This window comes from Ursus arctos, unplaced genomic scaffold (genome assembly GCF_023065955.2).
Source record: "Ursus arctos isolate Adak ecotype North America unplaced genomic scaffold, UrsArc2.0 scaffold_27, whole genome shotgun sequence".
NCBI lineage: Eukaryota > Metazoa > Chordata > Mammalia > Carnivora > Ursidae > Ursus > Ursus arctos.
In genome coordinates this window covers 21,009,563-21,030,532 of record NW_026622952.1, presented here as the reverse complement: position 1 = coordinate 21,030,532, position 20,970 = coordinate 21,009,563, and the positions used below count along the sequence as shown (strand labels likewise).

General features: G+C 41.2%; 1 protein-coding gene across 5 annotated transcripts in view; it reads left to right on the top strand.

The window, feature by feature from the left end:
• The window catches only part of MFHAS1 (multifunctional ROCO family signaling regulator 1), a 108,651-nt gene that overhangs the window by 32,285 nt on the left and 55,396 nt on the right, over positions 1-20,970 (top strand). The window contains exons 2-3 of one of the 5 annotated variants that reach the window (XM_057303396.1): positions 239-308; positions 926-1,183. The exons of the other annotated variants lie outside the window; for them this stretch is intronic. Coding sequence (XP_057159379.1) covers positions 239-303 — 65 coding nt within the window. The 3' untranslated portion in view covers positions 304-308; positions 926-1,183. Of the gene's footprint in view, positions 1-238; positions 309-925; positions 1,184-20,970 lie in introns of those variants that run through there. 5 annotated transcript variants of the gene reach the window in all.

Sequence of the window (20,970 nt, the reverse complement as noted above, 5' to 3'; positions counted from 1 at the left end):
CCCTTTCGTTGATATCAGATGAGGGAAATATTTTTTATAGTCTATTTCTGTAACAGAATAAAGGTAGCTTACGGAACCGGAGTATCAGTGAGAGCATCGGAGAATACAGAAGGATGTTCAATCTGGCAGGTTACAACTTCCATAGGTAGGGTGTATCTATAAACTGGAAGTCTCACGAATCTCTTGCCACTCGAGCACTATATTGAAGGGTGTTATGGGTTGCATTGTGTCCCCTCAGATTCCTATGTCGAAGTCCTAAGTCCTGGAACCTCAGAATATGACCTTATTTGGAGACCATCTTGAAAGAGGTAATCAAGTTCAAATGAATTCATTGGAGGGGTCAATCCACCATGGCTGGGGTCCTCATAAAAAGTGGGAACTTGGAGACAGACAAGCACACAGGGAGAACACAGCCATCTACAAGCCAAGGAGAGAGAGAGGCTTGGGACAGGTTTGCCCTAACAGCCCCCAGAGGGAACCAGCCTTGCACACACTTGGATTTGGGCTTCTGGCTTCCAGAATCGTGAGACGGTACATTCCCGTTGAAATGCGTGCTCCTTTGTTACAGCAGCCCTAGTGCACTAATTTAGAAGGGATCAGCAGGACTTCTGCACAGGACGTGACTTAGGGATCTCTGCTCACACCCTCCTTGTTCTCTGTGGCCTCCGAGTTGTGCTCACTGTCCTCTGTGGCTGTGGAGGAAGAGGGGATTCGTGAGCGGGCCAGAGCTTCAGTTACGCTTGGGGCTGAGATCCGAGAAGCCCAGCCTCACTGCTGTCTAAACTCTCAGCCAGTCCAGACCCTATGAGCCTGTGAATTAGAGCAGCGTTTCCCAAAGTGCATTGTGTGGATTAGCAATCCCAGCAGATCCTCTGAAAAAAAGGTTTCGGGTCAGATTAGTTTCAGAAAACCTATGTTTTTACAGAACTGTTTTTGAAAAGCACCAAGTATCTCAGCATACGAGAAAGGCTCCGAGAAGTTCCACAGTTAAGCATGGTAAGCCTTGTTTAGCCAAGCATTTCTCAAACGTAGGTGACCCCAGAACCTGTGTGTGTGTGTGTGTGTGTGTGTGTGTGTGTGTAACACTTGTTAACGTCCCTTAGAGCTGGTGTTATATAGGATATACTTTGAGAAATACTTTGCTCGTATTCATTGTATAGCTTTTTTGACTCAGAATACCTTATCAGATATAGATATTTTCACTTTCCTTATATCTGTTTAGCTCTGATCCGTGGCATAAACTTTCTTTTTACAGTTTTATTGCAGTGCAATTGACCTACAATAAACTGCACATATTTCAAGTGTGCAATTTGATAAGTTCTTTTTTTTTTTTTTTAAGTAATTTCTATACTCAGCGTGGGGCTTGAACTTAACAACACCAAGATCAGGAAGACTCTCATACTCTACCAACTGAGCCAGCCAGGTGCCCCAGTATGATATGTTTTGATGTATGTGCATACCCATGAAACCATCACCGCAGTCAAGATAACGAACATATTTATCACCCCAAAAGGCATAATCATTTTATTATTTTATTTTTATTTTTTTTTAAAGATTTTGTTTATTTGAGAGAGAGAGAGCTCGAAAGCAAGGAGAGGGGCAGAGGGAGAGGGAGAAGCAGGCTCCCCGCTGAGCAGAGAGCCCAATATGGGGCTTGATCCCTGGACCCTGGGATCATAACCTGAGCTGAAGGCAGACGCTTAACCGACTGAGCCACCCAGGCGCCCCAGGCATGATCATTTTAATATGGTAATTGTGGTATCACATAATCATTTTAAGTAGCATAGACCTAATCTATAGCTCTAGGTCCCAGTAAGCAGTTCAGTATTGAATCCTTCTTAGTCTCCAAAACTAGGGGGTCATTTAGAATTTTCTTATATATCAAAGGGTAATAAAAAGAGGGGTGAAGAAAAGCACTTTGATTTAGTTATGTTTAAATGACATGCGGACATCTGAGCCTGTTTCCTTCAGTATACAGAAGCTAAATCTATTTCATAGAGCTGTTGTAAAGAGTAAATAAGAGAATGTGTGCAAAAGTGCATGACAATGCCTGGCACCTTGTAGGCACTTACTAAACCATTTCCTTCTTTTCCTTCCTGGTTCCTTAGTCACCCCCTGACCCCCTTCCAGTTTGTGTCCAGGTATTAGACAGATGGCTATTGCTCTGGGCCGAGTCAAAAGTTGTCGGGCTTGGAGGGAGGGAATTGACCCAGAGTAGTGTACGTTGGTCATGGTGTCAGAGCATTTTGCTTGGTGCAGCTCAGGTATTTGAATCATCTTGGTCTTTCTCAGTCTGTTTAAAAATGTCTTACCAAAAGTTGGTGTTGATAGATTATTGGTAACACTGTGTACATATCAATAAGTGGGGCAGATGACTGGATGGTACTGGCTAATGAGAGACGAAAACTTGCCTTAGGTTTTAGGCAGCTTTTAAAATTAGTTTGTAAATGTCACCTTTTGTTAGGTTAACAGAAAGTTAAAAGTCATATATATTTATCGAGTTCATGAAACAGAAGACGGATTAATTTTGAACTCATTTTTTAAAAAGATTTTATTTTTAAATAATCTCTACCCCCAGTGTGGGACTCGAACTCACAACCGTGAGAGCCAGAGTCGCGTGCTCCACCAACTGAGCCAGCCGGGTGCCCCTGAACTCATTTTTAATTAAAATTATTCTTAGAATTAATTTCATTATTTTAATTAATTTCACTTGACAGTTATTTGTACTCACTTTTGTTTTTAATATATGCATATTACATATATGTTATATATACACTACTTATGTTATATATTATATACAAACATGTATGTTTTTATTTGTACATTACGTATTGAATGTGATTGAGATGACTAGATTATTTGTAGCTAAATAAGAGGAAGAAGAAAATGCCTAGGCCCAGAAAGTTCAAATGTTTATTCCAAGTCAGAAAAAGTTAGCATATTTTGGCTCGCAAGAATCTCATTATGAAGTCAGAGATCCGAAAGGGATATTAAATTAGAAGTAAACCTATCCTAACCAATGAAAGTTAGGTTGACTGTTTAATTGTTAACTAGTGGGGCCACATCTGGAATTAAATCTTTCACAAGCTTTCTGTTTAAGTCTTTATTGCCTTGAATTGATGTAGCTTTCCCCTCCCACTTTGTTTAATGGCCTGAATTTGTTTTTGGCTTTTTACTTTTTTTTTTTTTTTAGAATTTGGCAGTACTTTCCAAAATGTTTCCTTTTGCACTGCCTCCAAAACAAAATTATAAACAGGTTGACTTTTTTTTTTTTGGATGCATTATGAAATCATGTTTTTACTTTTCTGACTTGTAAAAGTGTCTGGTTTTGAGTAAGTTCTGAAGTCGGGCCTTGAAAGATGAGAACTTGAATATCCTTATTTCTCTTCTTCACCTAGAGAATGGTGTTGGCTGTTAGGAAAGTGTATCAGCAGCACCGTGGAGCTGCAGAGTCCCCTGCGTGCGATACCCAGTGAGTGCCCATGATAGGGACCCTGGCTGCTAGGATTGAAACCTCACGGGCACCATCCATGAACTCGTCAGTTTATCAGACATCACGGCATATGTGCCATGCGCCGTGATATGCCAAGTGCTGGGGATACACAGATGAATGGGCTGGGAATAAAAGGTTAATTTTATTTTTTGACGTGTTGGTATTTTTAATACCGAGATATGAGACCTTGTGAGCAAACTAATATTAAGCTATAATTACCCAATTTTAAGTCTTTGAACTATTGTCTTTGATATGAGATATGTTCTGGGCTTTCCACCAGTGGACCCCAAAGCCTTACCTGATGCACCTGGCAGTCATCATGTCCTCTTTTCCATAGTCTAAGGCAATTCCTGCTGGAACTAGGTACATAACACCTATTTCTTAGCTTTTTTGGCTTCTTTTTCTTTTTACCTTCCTTTTGCTTTTTCTCTTGTGATCTGGTTATCAAGGGGAAATGAAGAAGCCCTTCATAAGAAGGTTCAGGTGACTTGTAGGCTGGAGGCATGTCTGTGCCAGGCTGTGCAGATGACACCTGCCAGACCACCATCAAGAGAGAATCACGTGGGACTGGGGCAGGTCACTCTAGCACTGTCCTTGCTTGACCCCATCTGACCTGTCCACTCTGTGCCTTGCCCAACTCCCTTGGCTGCTGGCACACACACACACACACACACACACACACACACACACATACACACATACACACAAAAGACCTCAAGATATAAAAGGGAGAATTAGTTTTCCAAATATGGGCCCAAATCTTACTTTCAGAGCTGTGTACATGAGTAGTATGTGGGCCATCCCTCATTTCAACAGAAATGGTGAAGACCATCCTCTAAATTGTGTCTGAAACAGGCAAACTCTCAAACCGTGCTAACTCTCAAAGCATACGAGTCATGAAGATTATTTGGCATTGTGAACAGCTCAGTTTATTTTCTCATCTGTCTTTTCAAATCTGTTTTATGGCCAGTATTCTCGAACTCCTTTAGATTACCTCGACACTACCTGCTTCAGATGCAAGGAATGGCAGAAAGCATAATGAATGTTCTTCACAATTGTTGAGGTTTTTGGTTTACACATGAAGATGGTGCGGCATTGGTAGAGTTCAGTTTCCTTATCCAGATGGCCCTTACTGAGCACCTGCTGTACGCAAGCCATTGCTCTGTGCTTTCATGTGGGTTCCTTTGGAGTTATCGACACAGCTCTCAGAGTTAAGCAACCCCTGGAAGTTTCTGAAACTTCAGCCAGTTTGGGATTACTTCTTAACTTTGGAGATAATACTCCTGAAGGAAGAATAGTGGGTGATGTCTCACTGGTGGGGAAGAACACTTGGAACACGTGGCAAGTGTATGAAGCAGGATTATAGAATCTGTAGAATATAGAGAATTCTAGAATAAAAAATTCCATAGTACTTTTTATTATGAAGGGTAGAGAATTTATTGATGTGCTAAATTAGGATTTAGTAGCTCCTTTGCCTGGGTTTTTCAGAGTACCTGGTAAGGGCCTGTAATCCTGCATTGTTGCCTGTGTTGTTCTTGTTAAGGTCTGGTTCTCAGCAGACAGTGAGCTCCTGGGGGTCGGATACCGTATCTTACTCATCTTTGTTCTCCAGGGTCTAGTGCAATGTTAGGGCTGCCAGACAGGGTACAGGATGCTGAGTTCAATTTGAATTTCAGATAAACAGCAACTAGTTTTATTTTAAGTATGTCCCAGATATACATATATTGATAAACTTGAGTTTTATATAAACAACAAATAATTTTTTAAGATAAATATGTCCCATGCCATATTCAGATTTAATTGGTAATCCTGTATTTTTATCTCCTACATCTGGCAACCCTCTATAATGTCCATTACTTAGGAACTGTTTAAAAAATATATATTTTTTAAATTTATTTGAGACACAGAGAGAGAGAGAGTGAGCACAAGCAGGGGGAGAGGCAGAGGGAGATGGAGAAGCAGACTCTCTGCTGAGCAGGGAGCCTGACGTGGGACTCGATCCCAGGACCCTGAGATCATGACCTGAGCCGAAGATAGACGCTTAACCGACTGAGCCACCCAGGTGCCCCAGAAACTATTTTTTGGAACCGAAACGGTATAATTCTACCATAGCCACAACTAAGGCAAATCAAGGGGTTTGGGGGGCTTAGTCTTGTCCATGAAATGTAGGATGGAAATTGCAAATAGGAGTAATTATCCTCCTTCACAAGTAGTGTTAGTGAAGATGGACCATTTCACCTGCAACAACTAGATGGCCTTTATTATAGAAATATGTAGCGAGGACCTGAATTAATGGGTTTGCTAGTGTTTCTTGTTTTCTGTGAGCCAGGCACTCCTAATCCAAGTTTTTTAATGTCCCTAAGCTGCCATCTTGGGAGATCGTGCATATTGCCAAATGAAATAGTTGTCTGGGATTATGAAACTGTGATCGAGTCAGGTACTGGCCCCCTTCTCCCTTTCTGCTTTTCTGTTCCTCTCATTGCAGCTCTCCAGCACTCTGCTTCCTTCCTGAGAGGTGAGCAGGGACAAGCAGGAACGGAGATTGTCATCTGTTGAGCTAGTGGCAATCAGAGCAGGGTATGACAATGCTGGGTATTTTAAACGTCCAGATTTTTGCAGGCTGTGTATGTACACGTGGATCAGTGTATAGACAGAGTATAATAACTACATAAGCATGAGTGAATGGTAATCTACCCGTTTTCCTGGTAGGAGAAATGAAATCAGGGGCTTCGGAGCAGAGACACAGGCTGGTTCAGGCAGGGGTCGCTGCTGAGAATAGAATCAGGAGCTCCTGCCTCCTTTGGGTAATATTGGTTTTTTAGGCCATCTTCCCATCCACAAAGTAAAACTCTGAAATAGGTCTGGGTATAAATGTTTTTGTGGAAACGTAAACAGTCCTGACCTTAAGTATTTGGAAGTGAGGACTCATGCCCTTCTCCCAGAATATAAATTTGACTCAGTAGGGCTAAAAACAATTACAGCCTAATATAAGAAACTGTTTAACAGACTTTGTTCAGATGTCAGCCAAATTAGAGCTTTGCGTGGTGGGGTGTGTTCTGTTGGCTGTACTCTATTAGGGAAAGCAAAAATAGAAAGCTTTTTCTCTAGACTTGAGAACCAAATCAATGTATGGTCATTAAGAGCATCAGTGGCAAATGGCCACGGAAGTTGGAATCTGAGCCTTAATGAGGGTGTGCTGATGTCCTGAGAACACAGAATTCTCAAAGAAGCGAAATGCTCCCATTCGTTCTGAAGCCACCGAAGCAGCAGACGCTAGATATAAAACCTCGTGTAGTATGTTTTAGGGGGGTGGCTTGCATGGTGCTGGAGCTGCCACCCTGGGGAGGAAGCTGGCACCCCACCCCCACTTTCTGCACCCCTAAACCTGGGCTCCGCAGGAGGGTTTCTGAGGAGCATTCAGCCCTTTGTAGGGATGCACTTGGTGACCAGGAATTTATATTCCAGTTTCAACTGTGCCCAGAGAAAATATTTATTCTCTGTCTCCAAGGCCTTACTGAGAATGGAGGACACGGTGATTGTTCTTGAAGTCGCCAATGCCAGAAAACCTTGTTCGCGGGAGGCATCGAAACTTCCTATTTTCCATGTACCTTAGTTTAACATTATTGCTAGTGTTTTGCCCCGATGAACTTCCCGTGTTTGTTTGTATTTTAAGTCCATTCTTTAAAGTGTTACTTAGTGAATGGAAGGAGAAAAATAAAGCAAGGGGAGGGGGTATAATATGGAAGAAAAGAGTTTTGTTTCTAGTCCCATTTTGCAGCAGTAGATAAGTGCTTTCAGCCTGTTGTTCCCTGGCGGTTGAACGACACCCAAACTCCACGTTAGCGTACTGCGTGGTGTATTGAATTTGGTTAAACGGCCAGGCAAATCCGTCATCTTGTCTAGGCTGCAACTCCACGTGCAGAGTTTGAGAGGCTGTTTCATGGCCTCCAGACCTCACTTCTACGAGCCGTCTGCACTGATCTGTGAATTCACGGAGCAGGAGTTTTGCTGACTGTCCATTGTGGGTCTGTCTGAGGCCCAGCATCCTCCTCACCTGCCAGTGTACTTCTCATTTAAATGACAGAGATTTTGCAAATATTAAGGACCAGAAATGTTAAGGGCACAAAGCATCAGTATTTGGGAGCAGACAATAAATCTAGTTCCTATGAATCAGACACCCAAATCTAAATCATAGCGCGGGTGCAAAGGGCAGCTTCTTCCTGAGAGAGTTGGAAATCCTGAAAACAAGCAAAGCTTAACAAAAAAGGAAAACGAACTTTGTACTGGTAATTTTTGTAATTCACCTGGCTTTGGAATTTTTCTCCTAAGCCGTTGAGGCAAATTTCTGTTCATAGCCCTAGGTAAGATTCTGGATTATGAAGCGGAGGAAGTTTACTCACTGATGGGCTGTAGGTGATAAGTTCCCAGAGCAGTAAGACCGTCCACGGAGCCTGTTGGAGTGGATCTGGGACTTGCTAGAAGAGGGAGTGGCAAGGGGGGAGATGGGGCAAAGAAAAGTTCTGCTGGGGGGCGCCTGGGTGGTGCAGTGGGTTAATCACCTGACTCTTGATTTCGGCTCAGGTCATGATCTCAGGGCCATGAGATCGAGCCCCATGCTGTGTCGGGCTCCGCGCTCAGTGGAGAGTCTGCTTGAGATTCTGTCTCCCTCTGCCCCTCCCACTCATGCTTGCGTGCTCGCTCTCCCTCTCTCTCAAATGAATAAATAAATCTTTAAAAAAATAATAAAAAAAGAAAAGTTCTGTTGAGATGACACCAGTGGTGAAGGGTTAGGTGGGTTGACAGATAGTGTGGTAGCCGGGGAATTCAGGGTCTTCAGGTATTATTTCTACACATAAACTCTGTGACTTTGGACATTACAGCTCTCTGGTCCTGCCAGCTAATCTTTAAAACGAGATGCTGGATTAAGTGACTTCTAAAGTCTCTTCCAGTTTAAAATTCTGCTCTCATTTGGAAATACGCTGTCAGGAAAATATCAGTGCCAAAGTCTCTAATATGGGAGGTATTTTCAGGTTCGGTCTCAGTGAGAGTTACTTTTGCTATTAACATTTTATAAAAGTTACTGTTGCTATTAACATTTTATAAAAAGTGGGAAATTGTTAGTGTGTGTTGTTAAAGTTGTTTGCGTTTCAGTTAATGAAAGAGAACTTTAAGTGACTATTAATATTTACCAAGGGGCGTGGCTGAGAGTTGAAAGTTTATAAGGGCACACTAGTTTAATAATGAGTAATTGCCACTGGATTGAGACGTTTACAATTTGATTTTTCATGTTTGTAGCCTCAAACCTGGTCAAAAATGGATGATTCATATAAAATTATCTTCATTAGAACAGGCATAGTATTAGCCTTCAGTGTGGCTCAGGGTAAAGATTTCAAAGTGTTAGGTTTACGTATTTTAATTTCCTTTGATTTTCTAAAAGTTTCTACCTAATCCTGAGAAAGTTTAGTGGCTTTGTTGGAGACCTGACTGCTTTCTGTCTCAGAGTATTTAAGGAAAGTACATTTTCTCAAAAATGGAATTTTCCCTGGGTCATACCAGGCAACTAGGGCTTGGAGCCATAAATTATCTCCCAGGGTTTGGTTCCATTTGAGAGAAAGGGAAAGGAGATGACTTGTGCTCTTGCTAGAAAGTAAAGCTTATCTACCCCTACTTATTTGCAATTTAAAGAAAGAACTAGTGTATTTATACAAAAGCGTAGGTCCCTTGACCACAGTAAAGCAGCTACTTAGGCTGCCCATTTTGTGTCCAGGAGACAGAATGTATTTTCAGGCCACAGGAGGCTGTTTTGGGGCCAGACTCAGGCTGAGTTCTGAGGGAAGGTACAAATGCACAACTGAGTAAATACCTTATAATAACCCCATGTTCTTCTCACTGACACAGTATGTGTGTGTGTATGTATGTGTATATATATGTATGTATATATCACATATACATATATATGTATACATAATATACATATTAACAAACATATATACACAATATGTATATTGCTAATATATAATAATACATAATATATATTATGTTACTATGTAGTTATGTATGTTACTATGTATTATATTGCTATTTAGTAACATATCTTACTATTTTTGTATTACTTTGTCTTTTTTTTTTTTAAGATTTTTTATTTATTCATTTGAGAGAGAGAGAGAGAGAGCACAAGCAGGGGGAGAGGCAGAGGGAGAGGGAGAAGCAGACTCCCCGCTGAGCTGGGAGCCTGACATGGGGCTCAGTCCCAGGACCCTGAGATCATGACCTGAGCCAAAGGCAGATGCTTAACCATCTGAGCCACCCAGGTGCCCCCATATTACTTTGCCATTATAGTAATGTATATTACCAACATAGACTATATCTCCACATCGGTGTGTATAGATACTTACCTCCACACATACACACGTGGCTGGGTAGGTGAAGGAATGAAAGTTAGTGACCTATTCACTTTCAGAATTGCTTCAGAATGATCTACTTTATTATGTACTTTTACCCATGATATGTGGGGTGAAATGGTAAGTGTAATAAGCAATTTAAGAGGAAAATAGGTTTAATGGATGTTTGGAATCAGAGGTAAACCTCCTTCCCACCTTCAGGGAAAAAAAAGAAGTTGTTTGATTTCACCACTTTTTTCCAAACCAGTCTTGCGTGTGGAAGCCCACATCACACCACGTTTGACAAAAGGAGCTGTGTGGACATTTCATTCTTTGTGTTAAGTACCCTGTGGGCTAGTGGCTTGCTATAGTAGTGATGAGGTGGTGGGATATTGGTGAGGTTCAGTGGGGTGGAGTCCGGAGCCGACGACCAAGAAAGAATTATTGAGACATCTCTGGTGCAAAATGGTGGTTTATTAAAGCACCGGGACAGGACCTGTGGGCAGAAAGAGCTGCACCGAGGTCATGAGGAATGGCCCATTTTATACCCTCAAGTTGGGAGGGGGTTAGAGATAGCCTAAGTCTCTAAGCAATTTTGGAAGCAAGGTTTCCAGGACCTTGAGGGGGCTAGCTGTTGTTGGGAAAAGGTCATTTATTACCGTCTAATAAAACCTGAGTCATGACACCCTTCAGATGTTTATCGGTGGGCCACATGCTTAGGGGATGATTGCCAACACGTATCTTGGGGGAGATTTAGAGAGAAAGGAAGTTTCCAAAGGAATTTTTATATGTTAAAGTAGACTTACAGGATCTTGCGGGGGTGGGGGGGGGAGCTCAGGCTAGGACTGCCTTTTGTCCTTAGCAAAGTATTAACATCGAGGCAGTTGAGTCCCTAGAGGAATGTCACTCTGCCTGTTTCCAGGGCTTGAAAATGGGCTGTAGGTGGTAAGGAAATTTCATAATTTTTCTTCTGCCTTTGTTTCCCACGTCAGTAGTCTGTGTTTTTCAATTGTTTGGGGTTTTGTTGTTATTGTTGTTTACCTAAAAAAAGTCTTAATGTAAGGGCAGAAAGCCTTTTCAGTTTTCTCCTGAGTGTTTTACTTATTGCTTAAAAATGGTTATCCAGCTGCCCTGCTAGTCAGACAGCTGGCCTTGATCTCATGAAGTATTTTAATATTTCAGTTTCAAGTTTAATGATGAGGGGATTTTGAGTTCCCCATGAGTTCTGTTTGCTGATATATTTGTGTCTCTTTGTAGTAACAGTGTTCCCTTTTATCCTTTGCTTGAGATAGAGAAGGAAACGAAATTGAATGACTCTTATTTTTAAGCCTGACTGGCTCTTTAGAAAATGAGAGGCGAGTCACTCCCTCGAAATGGCTAACATATTCAGCTGTGTGTAAATTGGGGTCATAATCCTTTCTTTGAAGAATAGGAGGAATGCTGTTATGATAAGTGTGCTGGAAATCATTAAAGATGAGAGTACAGTGGGACACAAGTGGCCATCCCAACCCATTTGCTGTCGGGTGGGACACCCTCCGCGTCCCATGGAAAGACAGAAGCAAAGGGATTAGCCATGGCCACGCTGGGCACCTGAGCGTGAAACAGCAGACTTGGGTGAGTTTCCAAGCGCTGCAGTTACATTGGTATCTAGCTGGTGCTTTGTCTTTTCTTGTCTCTTATCACAGGTAGGAGGAAGACGGGCCAAAATCAGAGGGGATATTTGTGTACCTCTTTGTGCCTACTTATGCCATAACCAAATATACTCCCCCTCACAACGTCTGCAGATTTTTTTCTTAAGCATGAATGTGGTGGGAAATTGAGGGTTATTCAGCCATATGGGCTGTACCAAGTGTCGGTTATGCTAAGCCGAATAATTTGACTTTAGATGACTGCTATTAGAAGTGGTTGAGAACGGAAATATTCCTTTCACCATTTATGATAAGGCAGAATGTTGGTCAATTCATGTTTTCTGAAGGTCTGGAATGTGCAGGGAATTTACTGCAAAATTGTCTTACACACATGCAATGAGATGTCTTCATTCGGGTAGTTAATACATGACAATTTTAAATGTGGGTTGTTTTTATTTCTTAGTATATAACCACTTGCTTTCTTATCAACGAGAAATTTATATTTTATTTCATATGTCTACATTTTAAGTAAATCCTTTCTACTTCTAAGAATCTTCATCTCTCAAGACTTTTCTAACCAGTTTATTGGAAACAGAAACTAAAAATCCTGTGGCTGTCCCTTCTAGGGACAATAAAATATGTTTATTTTCCATGCATTAAAGTAGGAAGGAGAAAATAAAAGACACTTACAATAATCTCACCAACTCCATGAGAGTTGAAAGGCCAATGGCAGGTTTTGAGGTAAGAAAAATGTTAAATTAAATATTTTTAGAAGACCCCAGAAATTGTAAGGAGACAGGCAAGGGTAAATGCAAGGAGATGAGGTAGGACCTTGACAGTAGTCCAGGCAAGAAATGGTGGTACCTTGGTCTATACTAGCTGAGGCGCTGGTAAGATGTGGTCATATTCTAGCTCTATTTGGAAGATAGAGCGAAAGGGTTTGTTGATGGTTTGGCTTTGGGTTATGAGAGAAAGCAGTAAAGAGAGACAGGTTTTTGGCCTGAGCAACTAGAATGACGGAGATAAATGGAGTTGCCCTTTATCAAGATGGGAGAGACAGGGAGAAGAGGAAATTCTGAGGGGAAACAATAAGAAGTTGGGTGGAGAGCTTGTTTAGTTTTTTTATTATGATTGCTCTTAAGAGCTCTTGTTGGCTCATTTAATCTTCCCAATGCTTTTCCATAGGCATAAGTGTGCTTTTAATAATAAATCTCAGGGCAACACTAAGCTTAGGCTTTGTAAAACACTGAATCAAGGAAAGAAACATGTAGGATAAAGATCAGAGAAGACCAGTTAGGAGAAAGCACCCCCAGGAGCCTGATATGAGCCCCAGCAAGAGAGTCTTATAACAACACTGTAGGCTTCTAATTGAGAAGGAAAAGGAAAGGTTTTACGTCTGGCTCTAACTGGGTGTGCACCACGTTGGACTTTGCTACCCGATGTGCTGTGTGATGGGGCTAATACTACTAAAAGGAATATGGATCAAGTGCAGTCTTGCAGTGTTGGTTTTCACTGTGAAAATAGCTCTGTTCTTTTCTTTCTTTCTTCCTTTCTTCCTCTCTCTCTTCCTCCCTCTCTCCCTTCCTTCCTTCTCTCCTTCCTTCCGGAACTGTTTCTGACTTTTATGCAAACTAACCTAGAAAACTCCAGTATTTGTTTAGCTGATTGTACCTGACAAAGAATCACAATATTGAAGTAGAGTGTAAAAAAAAAAATCCACTTTATTGTCTTTGCACATGGATGAAAGCAGGCCAGTTGAAGTCTCTGTCCCTAGCTTTAAGGGAAAGAGAACATATCTGCATTTAAAATACCGAAGGAGGTTATAGCTTAGTCCATTTCGAATGTCCTCGTATTCCTCCTCTTATGGCAACTGAAATGAGTTCTCACATTCTTCCTTTTTCATCTTTTGTCGTTGTTCATGACTTCATCCAAGAGTTGCTTTGTGATGCTGACAATATTTGGGCCTTCTTTAAAAAAGAAAGGAACAGCCGAAGTGACCAGTCTTAGAACTTAAATTTGCTGATTTAGCAGTGTTACGGAGCACCCTTATGTGCTAGGCACTGTTTGATGGCTGGGGCAGACTGGGGAAATCTAGTTGGGGATGGGGGAGCAGTAGTCCAGTATGCAAATACGTGACTTTGTTCGGAGAGCCAGGGCACAGAGAGTGGCGGCAGTGCATGGGATGATCTGAGAAGGGAGCATCTGAAACCAAGATCTGACCTTGCCTAGCCTCCTTGCTTATGGCTGGCGGGTAGATGGAAGCCAGCCCTGCCTCTGCAAAACTCAAGCATCTTAATTGTGTAGTTTGAGATCTTTTCAGATAAGAAACTAGTACAAGAGTCATGCTAATTTTAAACAATGACAGGAGTGATGTATGTGCCCATGCATTTTTTATTTGTTTTTTTGTAAAGAAACCTGCTTCAGTGTGAATAGAGTTGCATTTTGAAGAAGGCTTTACTGTTTTCCAAAGTGAACAAATAACACATTTGAAGCCTGCATCTGGTGAGAACATCTGTGGGTTGTTTTTACCATTTTTACGAGACATAGTAATGTCGGGACCATGATTATATGACTTAGAATCTTACTGGTTTTAGGGCTGAAATGGAGGAACTTTTGGGGACTGTGTAGTGTGATTTCTCCCATTTCTTGGAATGTCTAAACTGATGGCAGACCGACCCTCTGCCCGAGGCTCTCCCCCTCATGAGTGGACGGGCTGAGACTGCAGGGAAGGCTCTCCTCCTCTCCATCTATCATGCTCTTTAAGTGATTAGAATTTGTGTCTCCATGTCTTTCAGTGTTGACACCCATACAGACAGAGTCCCAGAGAAGAGCAGATTTTTACTTCTATTAAATTGATCCTACAATCATTCATAAAATAGGTTTCTGCAACAATTGTTGGAGAGGATGTGGAGAAAGGGGATCCCTCCTACATTGTTGGTGGGAATGCAAGTTGGTACAGCCACTCTGGAAAACAGTGTGGAGGTCCCTTAAAAAGTTAAAAATTGAGCTACCCTATGATCCAGCCATTGCACTACTGGGTATTTACCCCAAAGATACAGACGTAGTGAAGAGAAGGGCCATATGCACCCCAATGTTCATAGCAGCAATGTCCACAATAGCTAAATCGTGGAAGGAGCCGAGATGCCCTTCAACAGATGACTGGATTAAGAAGTTGTGGTCCATATATACAATGGAATATTACTCAGCTATCAGAAAGAATGAGTTCTCAACATTTGCTACAACATGGACGGCACTGGAGGAGATAATGCTAAGTGAAATAAGTCAAGCAGAGAAAGACAACTATCATATGATTTCTCTCATCTATGGAACATAAGAACTAGGATGATCAGTAGGGGAAGAAAGGGATAAAGAAAGGGGGGGTAATCAGAAGGGGGAATGAAACATGAGAGACTATGGACTATGAGAAACAAACTGAGGACTTCAGAGGGGAGGGGGGTGGGGGAATGGGATAGACCGGTGATGGGTAGTAAGGAGGGCACGTATTGCATGGTGCACTGGGTGTTATACACAACTAATGAATCATCGAGCCTTACATCGGAAACCGGGGATGTACTGTATGGTGACTAACATAATATAATAAAAAATCATTAAAAAAAAATAAATAAAAAAAAAATAAAATAAAATAGGTTTCTGCTATTTATAGTTTGTCCTTTTAGGCAGGTAATTCTGCCCCACATAGTGATAAAAAGAGAGAGGATTCTTCAGTTTCTGTCATTCCATTTTTGGTTTGTTATCACTGACATTAGGGTAAAAGCTAAATCTAAGATTAATACCAGTCTTTTGTTTCTAGCCTGTAAGATGTGGCTGAATTTCCTGGTGTTTGTGGGGAGGGGGCACACGGTGAAGTGCAGGGCAGAAATAATCACACTTGTGCCCTCCCTTCTCTCCTCTTCCTCTTCCTGGCCTTGGGCATCCACCCTGAACCTATCTGCCTTTTGCTCTCTTTCTTTCTCTCTCTCACATTGATCCCTCTCTTCCTCTCTCATTTTCTTGCATGCAAACCAGATGCCTCCTTTCTTGTTTGCTATTGGCTAACAGCAGACCAGTTTACAAATCAAAATTGCCAGAACATAAGAGAGGAAACGAAGAGATAATATGGAATGTCATGAGAATCCTTATGTCTTAACGTGCCCTTGGGAAGAAATTCAAGGTAGCCTCCTGGGACTTCTTTGGGGCAGTGCAGATGGTTACCAGGATTAAGGCAGTGCTTCTCAAACTTGAACGTGCACACAAGTCACCTGAGCACCTCATTCAAATGGATGATGGTGATCCAGGAGGTCTGGGGCAAGGCTGGAGGTTCCGCATTCCTAACCAGCCCCCAGGTGCTGCAGGTGCTGCTGGGCCAGACCACACTTGTCAGCATGCTGTCGGGGATGGACTTCTTAGCCGTGTTTATACGTTCCTTGCAAATCCTTTAAAATTTGAGTGATATACTGTATACTGAGGTAGCGTTATGTCTAAATTAGTTCTCTGAAGTTACGGTCTCTCAAAAACGTGTGGAGGAGTGGACGTGCTTCTTCCTGGGGTTCCTTTAAAATTTACATCAGGAAGTCGATGACTTCGATCAGGTTATTACAAAGGAAAAGCCTGTTGACACTCCACCTCTCACGTGGCTTGCTTTCATGGTGGAGTCAGGCCCTGATTATTTTTAACCGCATGCCTTGCTGAGACTGAGGAGGCATTTTTATTTCTAGTACCAAGACGGAACACATACCCCTCTTTCTTTAAATTCAGAAACTCTTACATAAAGTTGCCAAAGTAGGACGGCGTATTTCCCCAAATTATGCAGCAACATAAGGGGTGACATATTCTGGGGTTGGAGTAGTAAGCTCAAGGCTTTTGTGTGATCAGCACATAACAAATACAGAGCGGTGTGGTGTCATTGGGGTCAGGGAGACTTTGTAGAGCAGCGAAGAGCAGGGACTGGCGGGCTTCTTCTTCCTGTTCCATCTCTATAACCTAGAGTGAGCTCCTGAAGACCCTACGGGCCTTCATGTTGCCGTCTCTAAAATAAGGATCCTCTACTTGACTACTGACAAGGTCTTGGCGAGCTCATACTGCCTCTTGCATTAAATGTGCTTGCTTACAGGGAGCTGGTGTTTTGTGTGTGTTGGTTTCATTCCCATAAGACAACAAAAAGAAGTATCTTTGTATAGTCTGCCATCGGTATTTTTAGCAAGTATCCTTTTTTTTTTTTTTTAAAGATTTCATTTCTTGAGAGAGAGTGAGTGTGTGTGTGTGCGTGCATGCGTGTGCACAAGTGGGGGTAGGGACAGAGGCAGAGGGAGAGAGAATCTCAAGCCGACTTTGTTCTGAGCATGAAGACCGATATGGGATTTGATCCCAGGACCCTGAGATCATGACCTGAGCCAAAATCAAGAGTTAGACACTTAACCCACTGAGCCACCAGGTGCCCCTTTGCAAGTATCCTTAAGGAGATGTTGCATATGTAGCTTGATGATTTTTACTAGAGAGCTTTGCTTTGTAATTGCCCTTCATTTTATTATTTTCTTTAGTTATTTAGAGTTAAATGAATATTTTAAAAATATTACATACAAGTAAGCTTTTAATGCCTAGGTTTACACACAATGTTACTTTGCTTAAAACCAACCCAATGGGAGAATATACTTTTGTATAAGAAGTGGATTAGTTTACAAAAGGATTTATAATAGATATGATATGTATTATTGGTAAGTTCCTTTAAGAATTTTTTAAGTGTTTCATACCATCATTTTTGGAGCACACTTATAACGCAAAGCAAAGCATATCACTAAGTTAGACTTCCAGGCAGATAGGATTACAGTAGACACACAGTGATGTGGGATTTGGGGAGCAGGGATTCTCAGTATCAGTAGCATCCAACTAATGGAATAGTCCCTACAGGAAAGTTTAGGAAATGATCATCCATTCAAAAAGACTGTGCCTTAAAACGAGTGGAGGACACTTTGCTCGCATATGTGGTATGGTATGTTCAGTGGTGGTCTTGTGACCAGTGATTTTGTGGCTTCCCATCCCTTGAGATTTGGACAGGGCAGTGCAGATGGTAATGAGCCATCTTGTTACATCCTTGGAGCCTTCCTGATAACAAGGGAATTGGGACAGTTGGGGCTTAGATATATGTTTTGATGAGTACCATTCCTTTAAAAATGTTCAATTACAATGCACAAATATGTAAGTTCTTTTTTCCATATACTAGAACTATCATATACTAGAAGGCATCCAGGCACTCATTTTGAGTTGATATCAAAATTCTGGAAATACTCATCTGGAACAGATCAGGTCCAGACATTGAAGGTACTGGATCTTCTACCATCATTTTAAATGAATTTAGATGATTTTTATTTCTTAGAAACAGTTGGATTCAACCAGGTGATTGTTACTCCTAGGGCTTATGTTCTAAGTGTATCATGAGACTATTCCATTGGTATGTGTAATCAATAATATGTTAAATTGGGCTACCTGGGTGGCTCAGTCAGTTAAGTGGCTGCCTTTGGCTCAGGTCATGATCCCAGGGTGCTGGGATCGAGCCCCGCATCAGGCTTCTTGCTCAATGGGGAGCCTGCTTCTCCCTCTGCCTACCACTACCCCTACTTGTACTCTCTCTCTGACAAGTAAATAAATAAAATCTTTAAAAAAAATGTGTTAAATTTGTCTGAACTAAACTGATAAGAATAAATAATATTGCCTTTGATTGAGAGTCTTGATGGTCTTAAGAGTTTGTTCATATGCAGTCATCAGATTTGCAGAGCAATCTTGTTATGTGAGGAGGGTATAGATTGGGTCAGCATAAGAAAATTGAGGCTAAAGGCAAGTAGTTATTTGCCCCAGGTCACTTAGCTCATAATCAGTAGAGTTGGGACCAGAACTAGGATACCTAATTTTTAGTTCGGTGTTCTCTCTGATACCACGTGTGATGGTTAATTTTATGTGTCAACTTGACCACGCCAGGGGATACCCAGATTACCAGATTCAACATAATTTCTGGGTGTATTCCTGAGGGTGTTTCTCAAAGAGATTAGCATTTGAATTGGTGAACCGAGTAAAGCAAATGGCCCTCCCTAATGTGGATGGGTATAATCCCTTCCATTGACATCGCAAATAGAACAAAGAGGTGGGGGAAGGGGCAGTTTGTTCTCTGATTGCTGAGCTGGGCCATCAGTCTCCTTCTGCTGTGGGTACTCCTCATTCTCAGGCCTTCAGACGTGGACTAGAATCTACACCATTGTCGGCTCTCAGGCCTTTGAACTGCATCACTGGCTTTCCTGGGTCCCCATCTTGCAGACAGCGTGGGAATTCTCAGCCTCCATAATTTAAATCCCATTTATACATACACACACACACACACACACAATTTTTTATTTTATTTTTTTTATATATATAATGTTCCTCCCCTCCCATTATTGGTCCTGTTTCTTTGGAGAACCTGACTACCACACCATACTAAAGAGGACATTCTGGCTCGTTTATGATGGTAGCTTTCAAATGCGTAGCACTTCACAGTTTTACAAGGCTTTTTCTTTTCTTCACAAGTTGAATGATAATGTTATCTTTAAATTATTTAATGTCTGTTGAGGCTTGAGAAGAAACCGTTTTATTTCGTTTTCTCTTTCTCAGTTAATTTTTGCATAAAATCTTCCAAACTTAAAATCCTTCTTTCTTTTTATTCTCTCTTTCCCCAGGCGTGATTTTCTTGAAAAGGGAAGTTGTAGCAGTAATTAGTATCCAGAACAAATAGTTCCTGTAGGAAATATGCTTATTGATCTCAGAAAATTTAGTGCTCTAGTTTGTCAATATTATTCTCATTTCTTAATAGCATTTATCTTTTAAAGTAGCAACTTGTGACTGAAGTTAAAGTCTCTCTTTAACATCCATAGAGTTAAGCATCAAACAAGTCCTGGGTGTACCATCATGCATTCCTTTGCTTAATTTTCATTGTGTTAGACCAAAGAAAGAGAAAGTCGTCTAAAATAATGACATGATGGGTACTCAGGAGGAGGGAAAGAGAAAGTTGAGGATATTATGTGGATTTTGTGTGTGAGACTTACTAAAAAGACTAGTGTATGGAGGGAAGAAGGACAGGCTTTTTGCTTTGCTTTTTAAAATTTTTTGATTTGAAAGTCCTACAGGATATCTTTAAAAAAAAAAACTATTGATGTGTAATTTACATAAAATAAAATGCACCATTTTAAATTTACGATTCCGTGAGTTGTGGCAAACTTATACACGCGTATCATCACCGCTACACTCAAGATTACATAAACTCCTAAACATTCCGTTCTGTCCCTTTCCAGTCAATTCTTTCTTGTTCCAGTCTCACCGACCACCAGTGTGCTTTTTGTTACCGTAAATTAGGTTTGCATTTTCTAGAGTCTCATATAAATGGAATCATAAAGGATTATCTTTCGTCTGGCTTTTTACTTAGTGTAATGTTTCTGAGATTCACCCATGTTGTTGCGTATATCAGTAGTTGGTCCTTTTTATTGCTGCGTGCATTCCATTTAGGACTATACTACAGTGTGTTTATTCATTCATCTGCTGATAGACGTTTAGGTTGTTCTCAGGTTTGCATTATTATAGATAAAGTTGTTATGAGCATTCATGTGCAAGTCTGTGTGTGTCAGACATATGTTTTCACTTCTCTTGGGTAAACATCTAGGAGTGGACTCGCTAGGCCACATAGTAAGTATATATTTAACTTATTATGAAACTGTCAAACTTTTTTCCAAGGGGGTTGCACAATTTTATTTTCCCACTAGTACTCTGTGAGTGTGCTAGGTACAGTGGGGTATTATCTTTATTTTAAGCCATTCTCGTGATATGTGATTTTAATTTGCATTTTCTTGACTGACAATGTTGAGCATCTTTTCATGTGTATTGGCTGTTCGCATGTCTTGTTCTGTGAAGTGTCCATTAAAACCTTATGCGTTTTCCTATTGGGTAGTTTGTGTTCTTATTGAGTTCTAAGGGTTCTTTATATATTATGGATGCAAGTCCTTGCATTACTTTTTCCCCCTTTTTTTATTGTGGTTAAATACACATATTTATAAATTTAGCCATTTTTTAAAAGATTTTATTTATCAGAGAGAGAGAGCGCTCACACACAAGCAGTGGGAGCAGCAGGTAGAGGAAGAAGCAGGCTCCCTGCTGAGCAGGGAGCCCAACACGGGACTGGATTCCCAGGACCCTGGGATCATGCCCTGAGCCACCCAGGTGCCCCAAATTTAGCCATCTTTAAGTTTACAGTTCAGTGGTAGTAAGTACATTCATATTATTGTGCAAACATCACCACCATCTGTCTCCAGAACTTCATCTCGCAAAACTGAAACCCTGTACCCATTAAATAACAACTCCCCATTCTTCCTGCTCCCCAGGCCCTGGCAACCACCATTCTACTTTCTGTCTGTATTTAACTTCTCAAGGTCCCTCATATAAAGGGAATCATACAGTA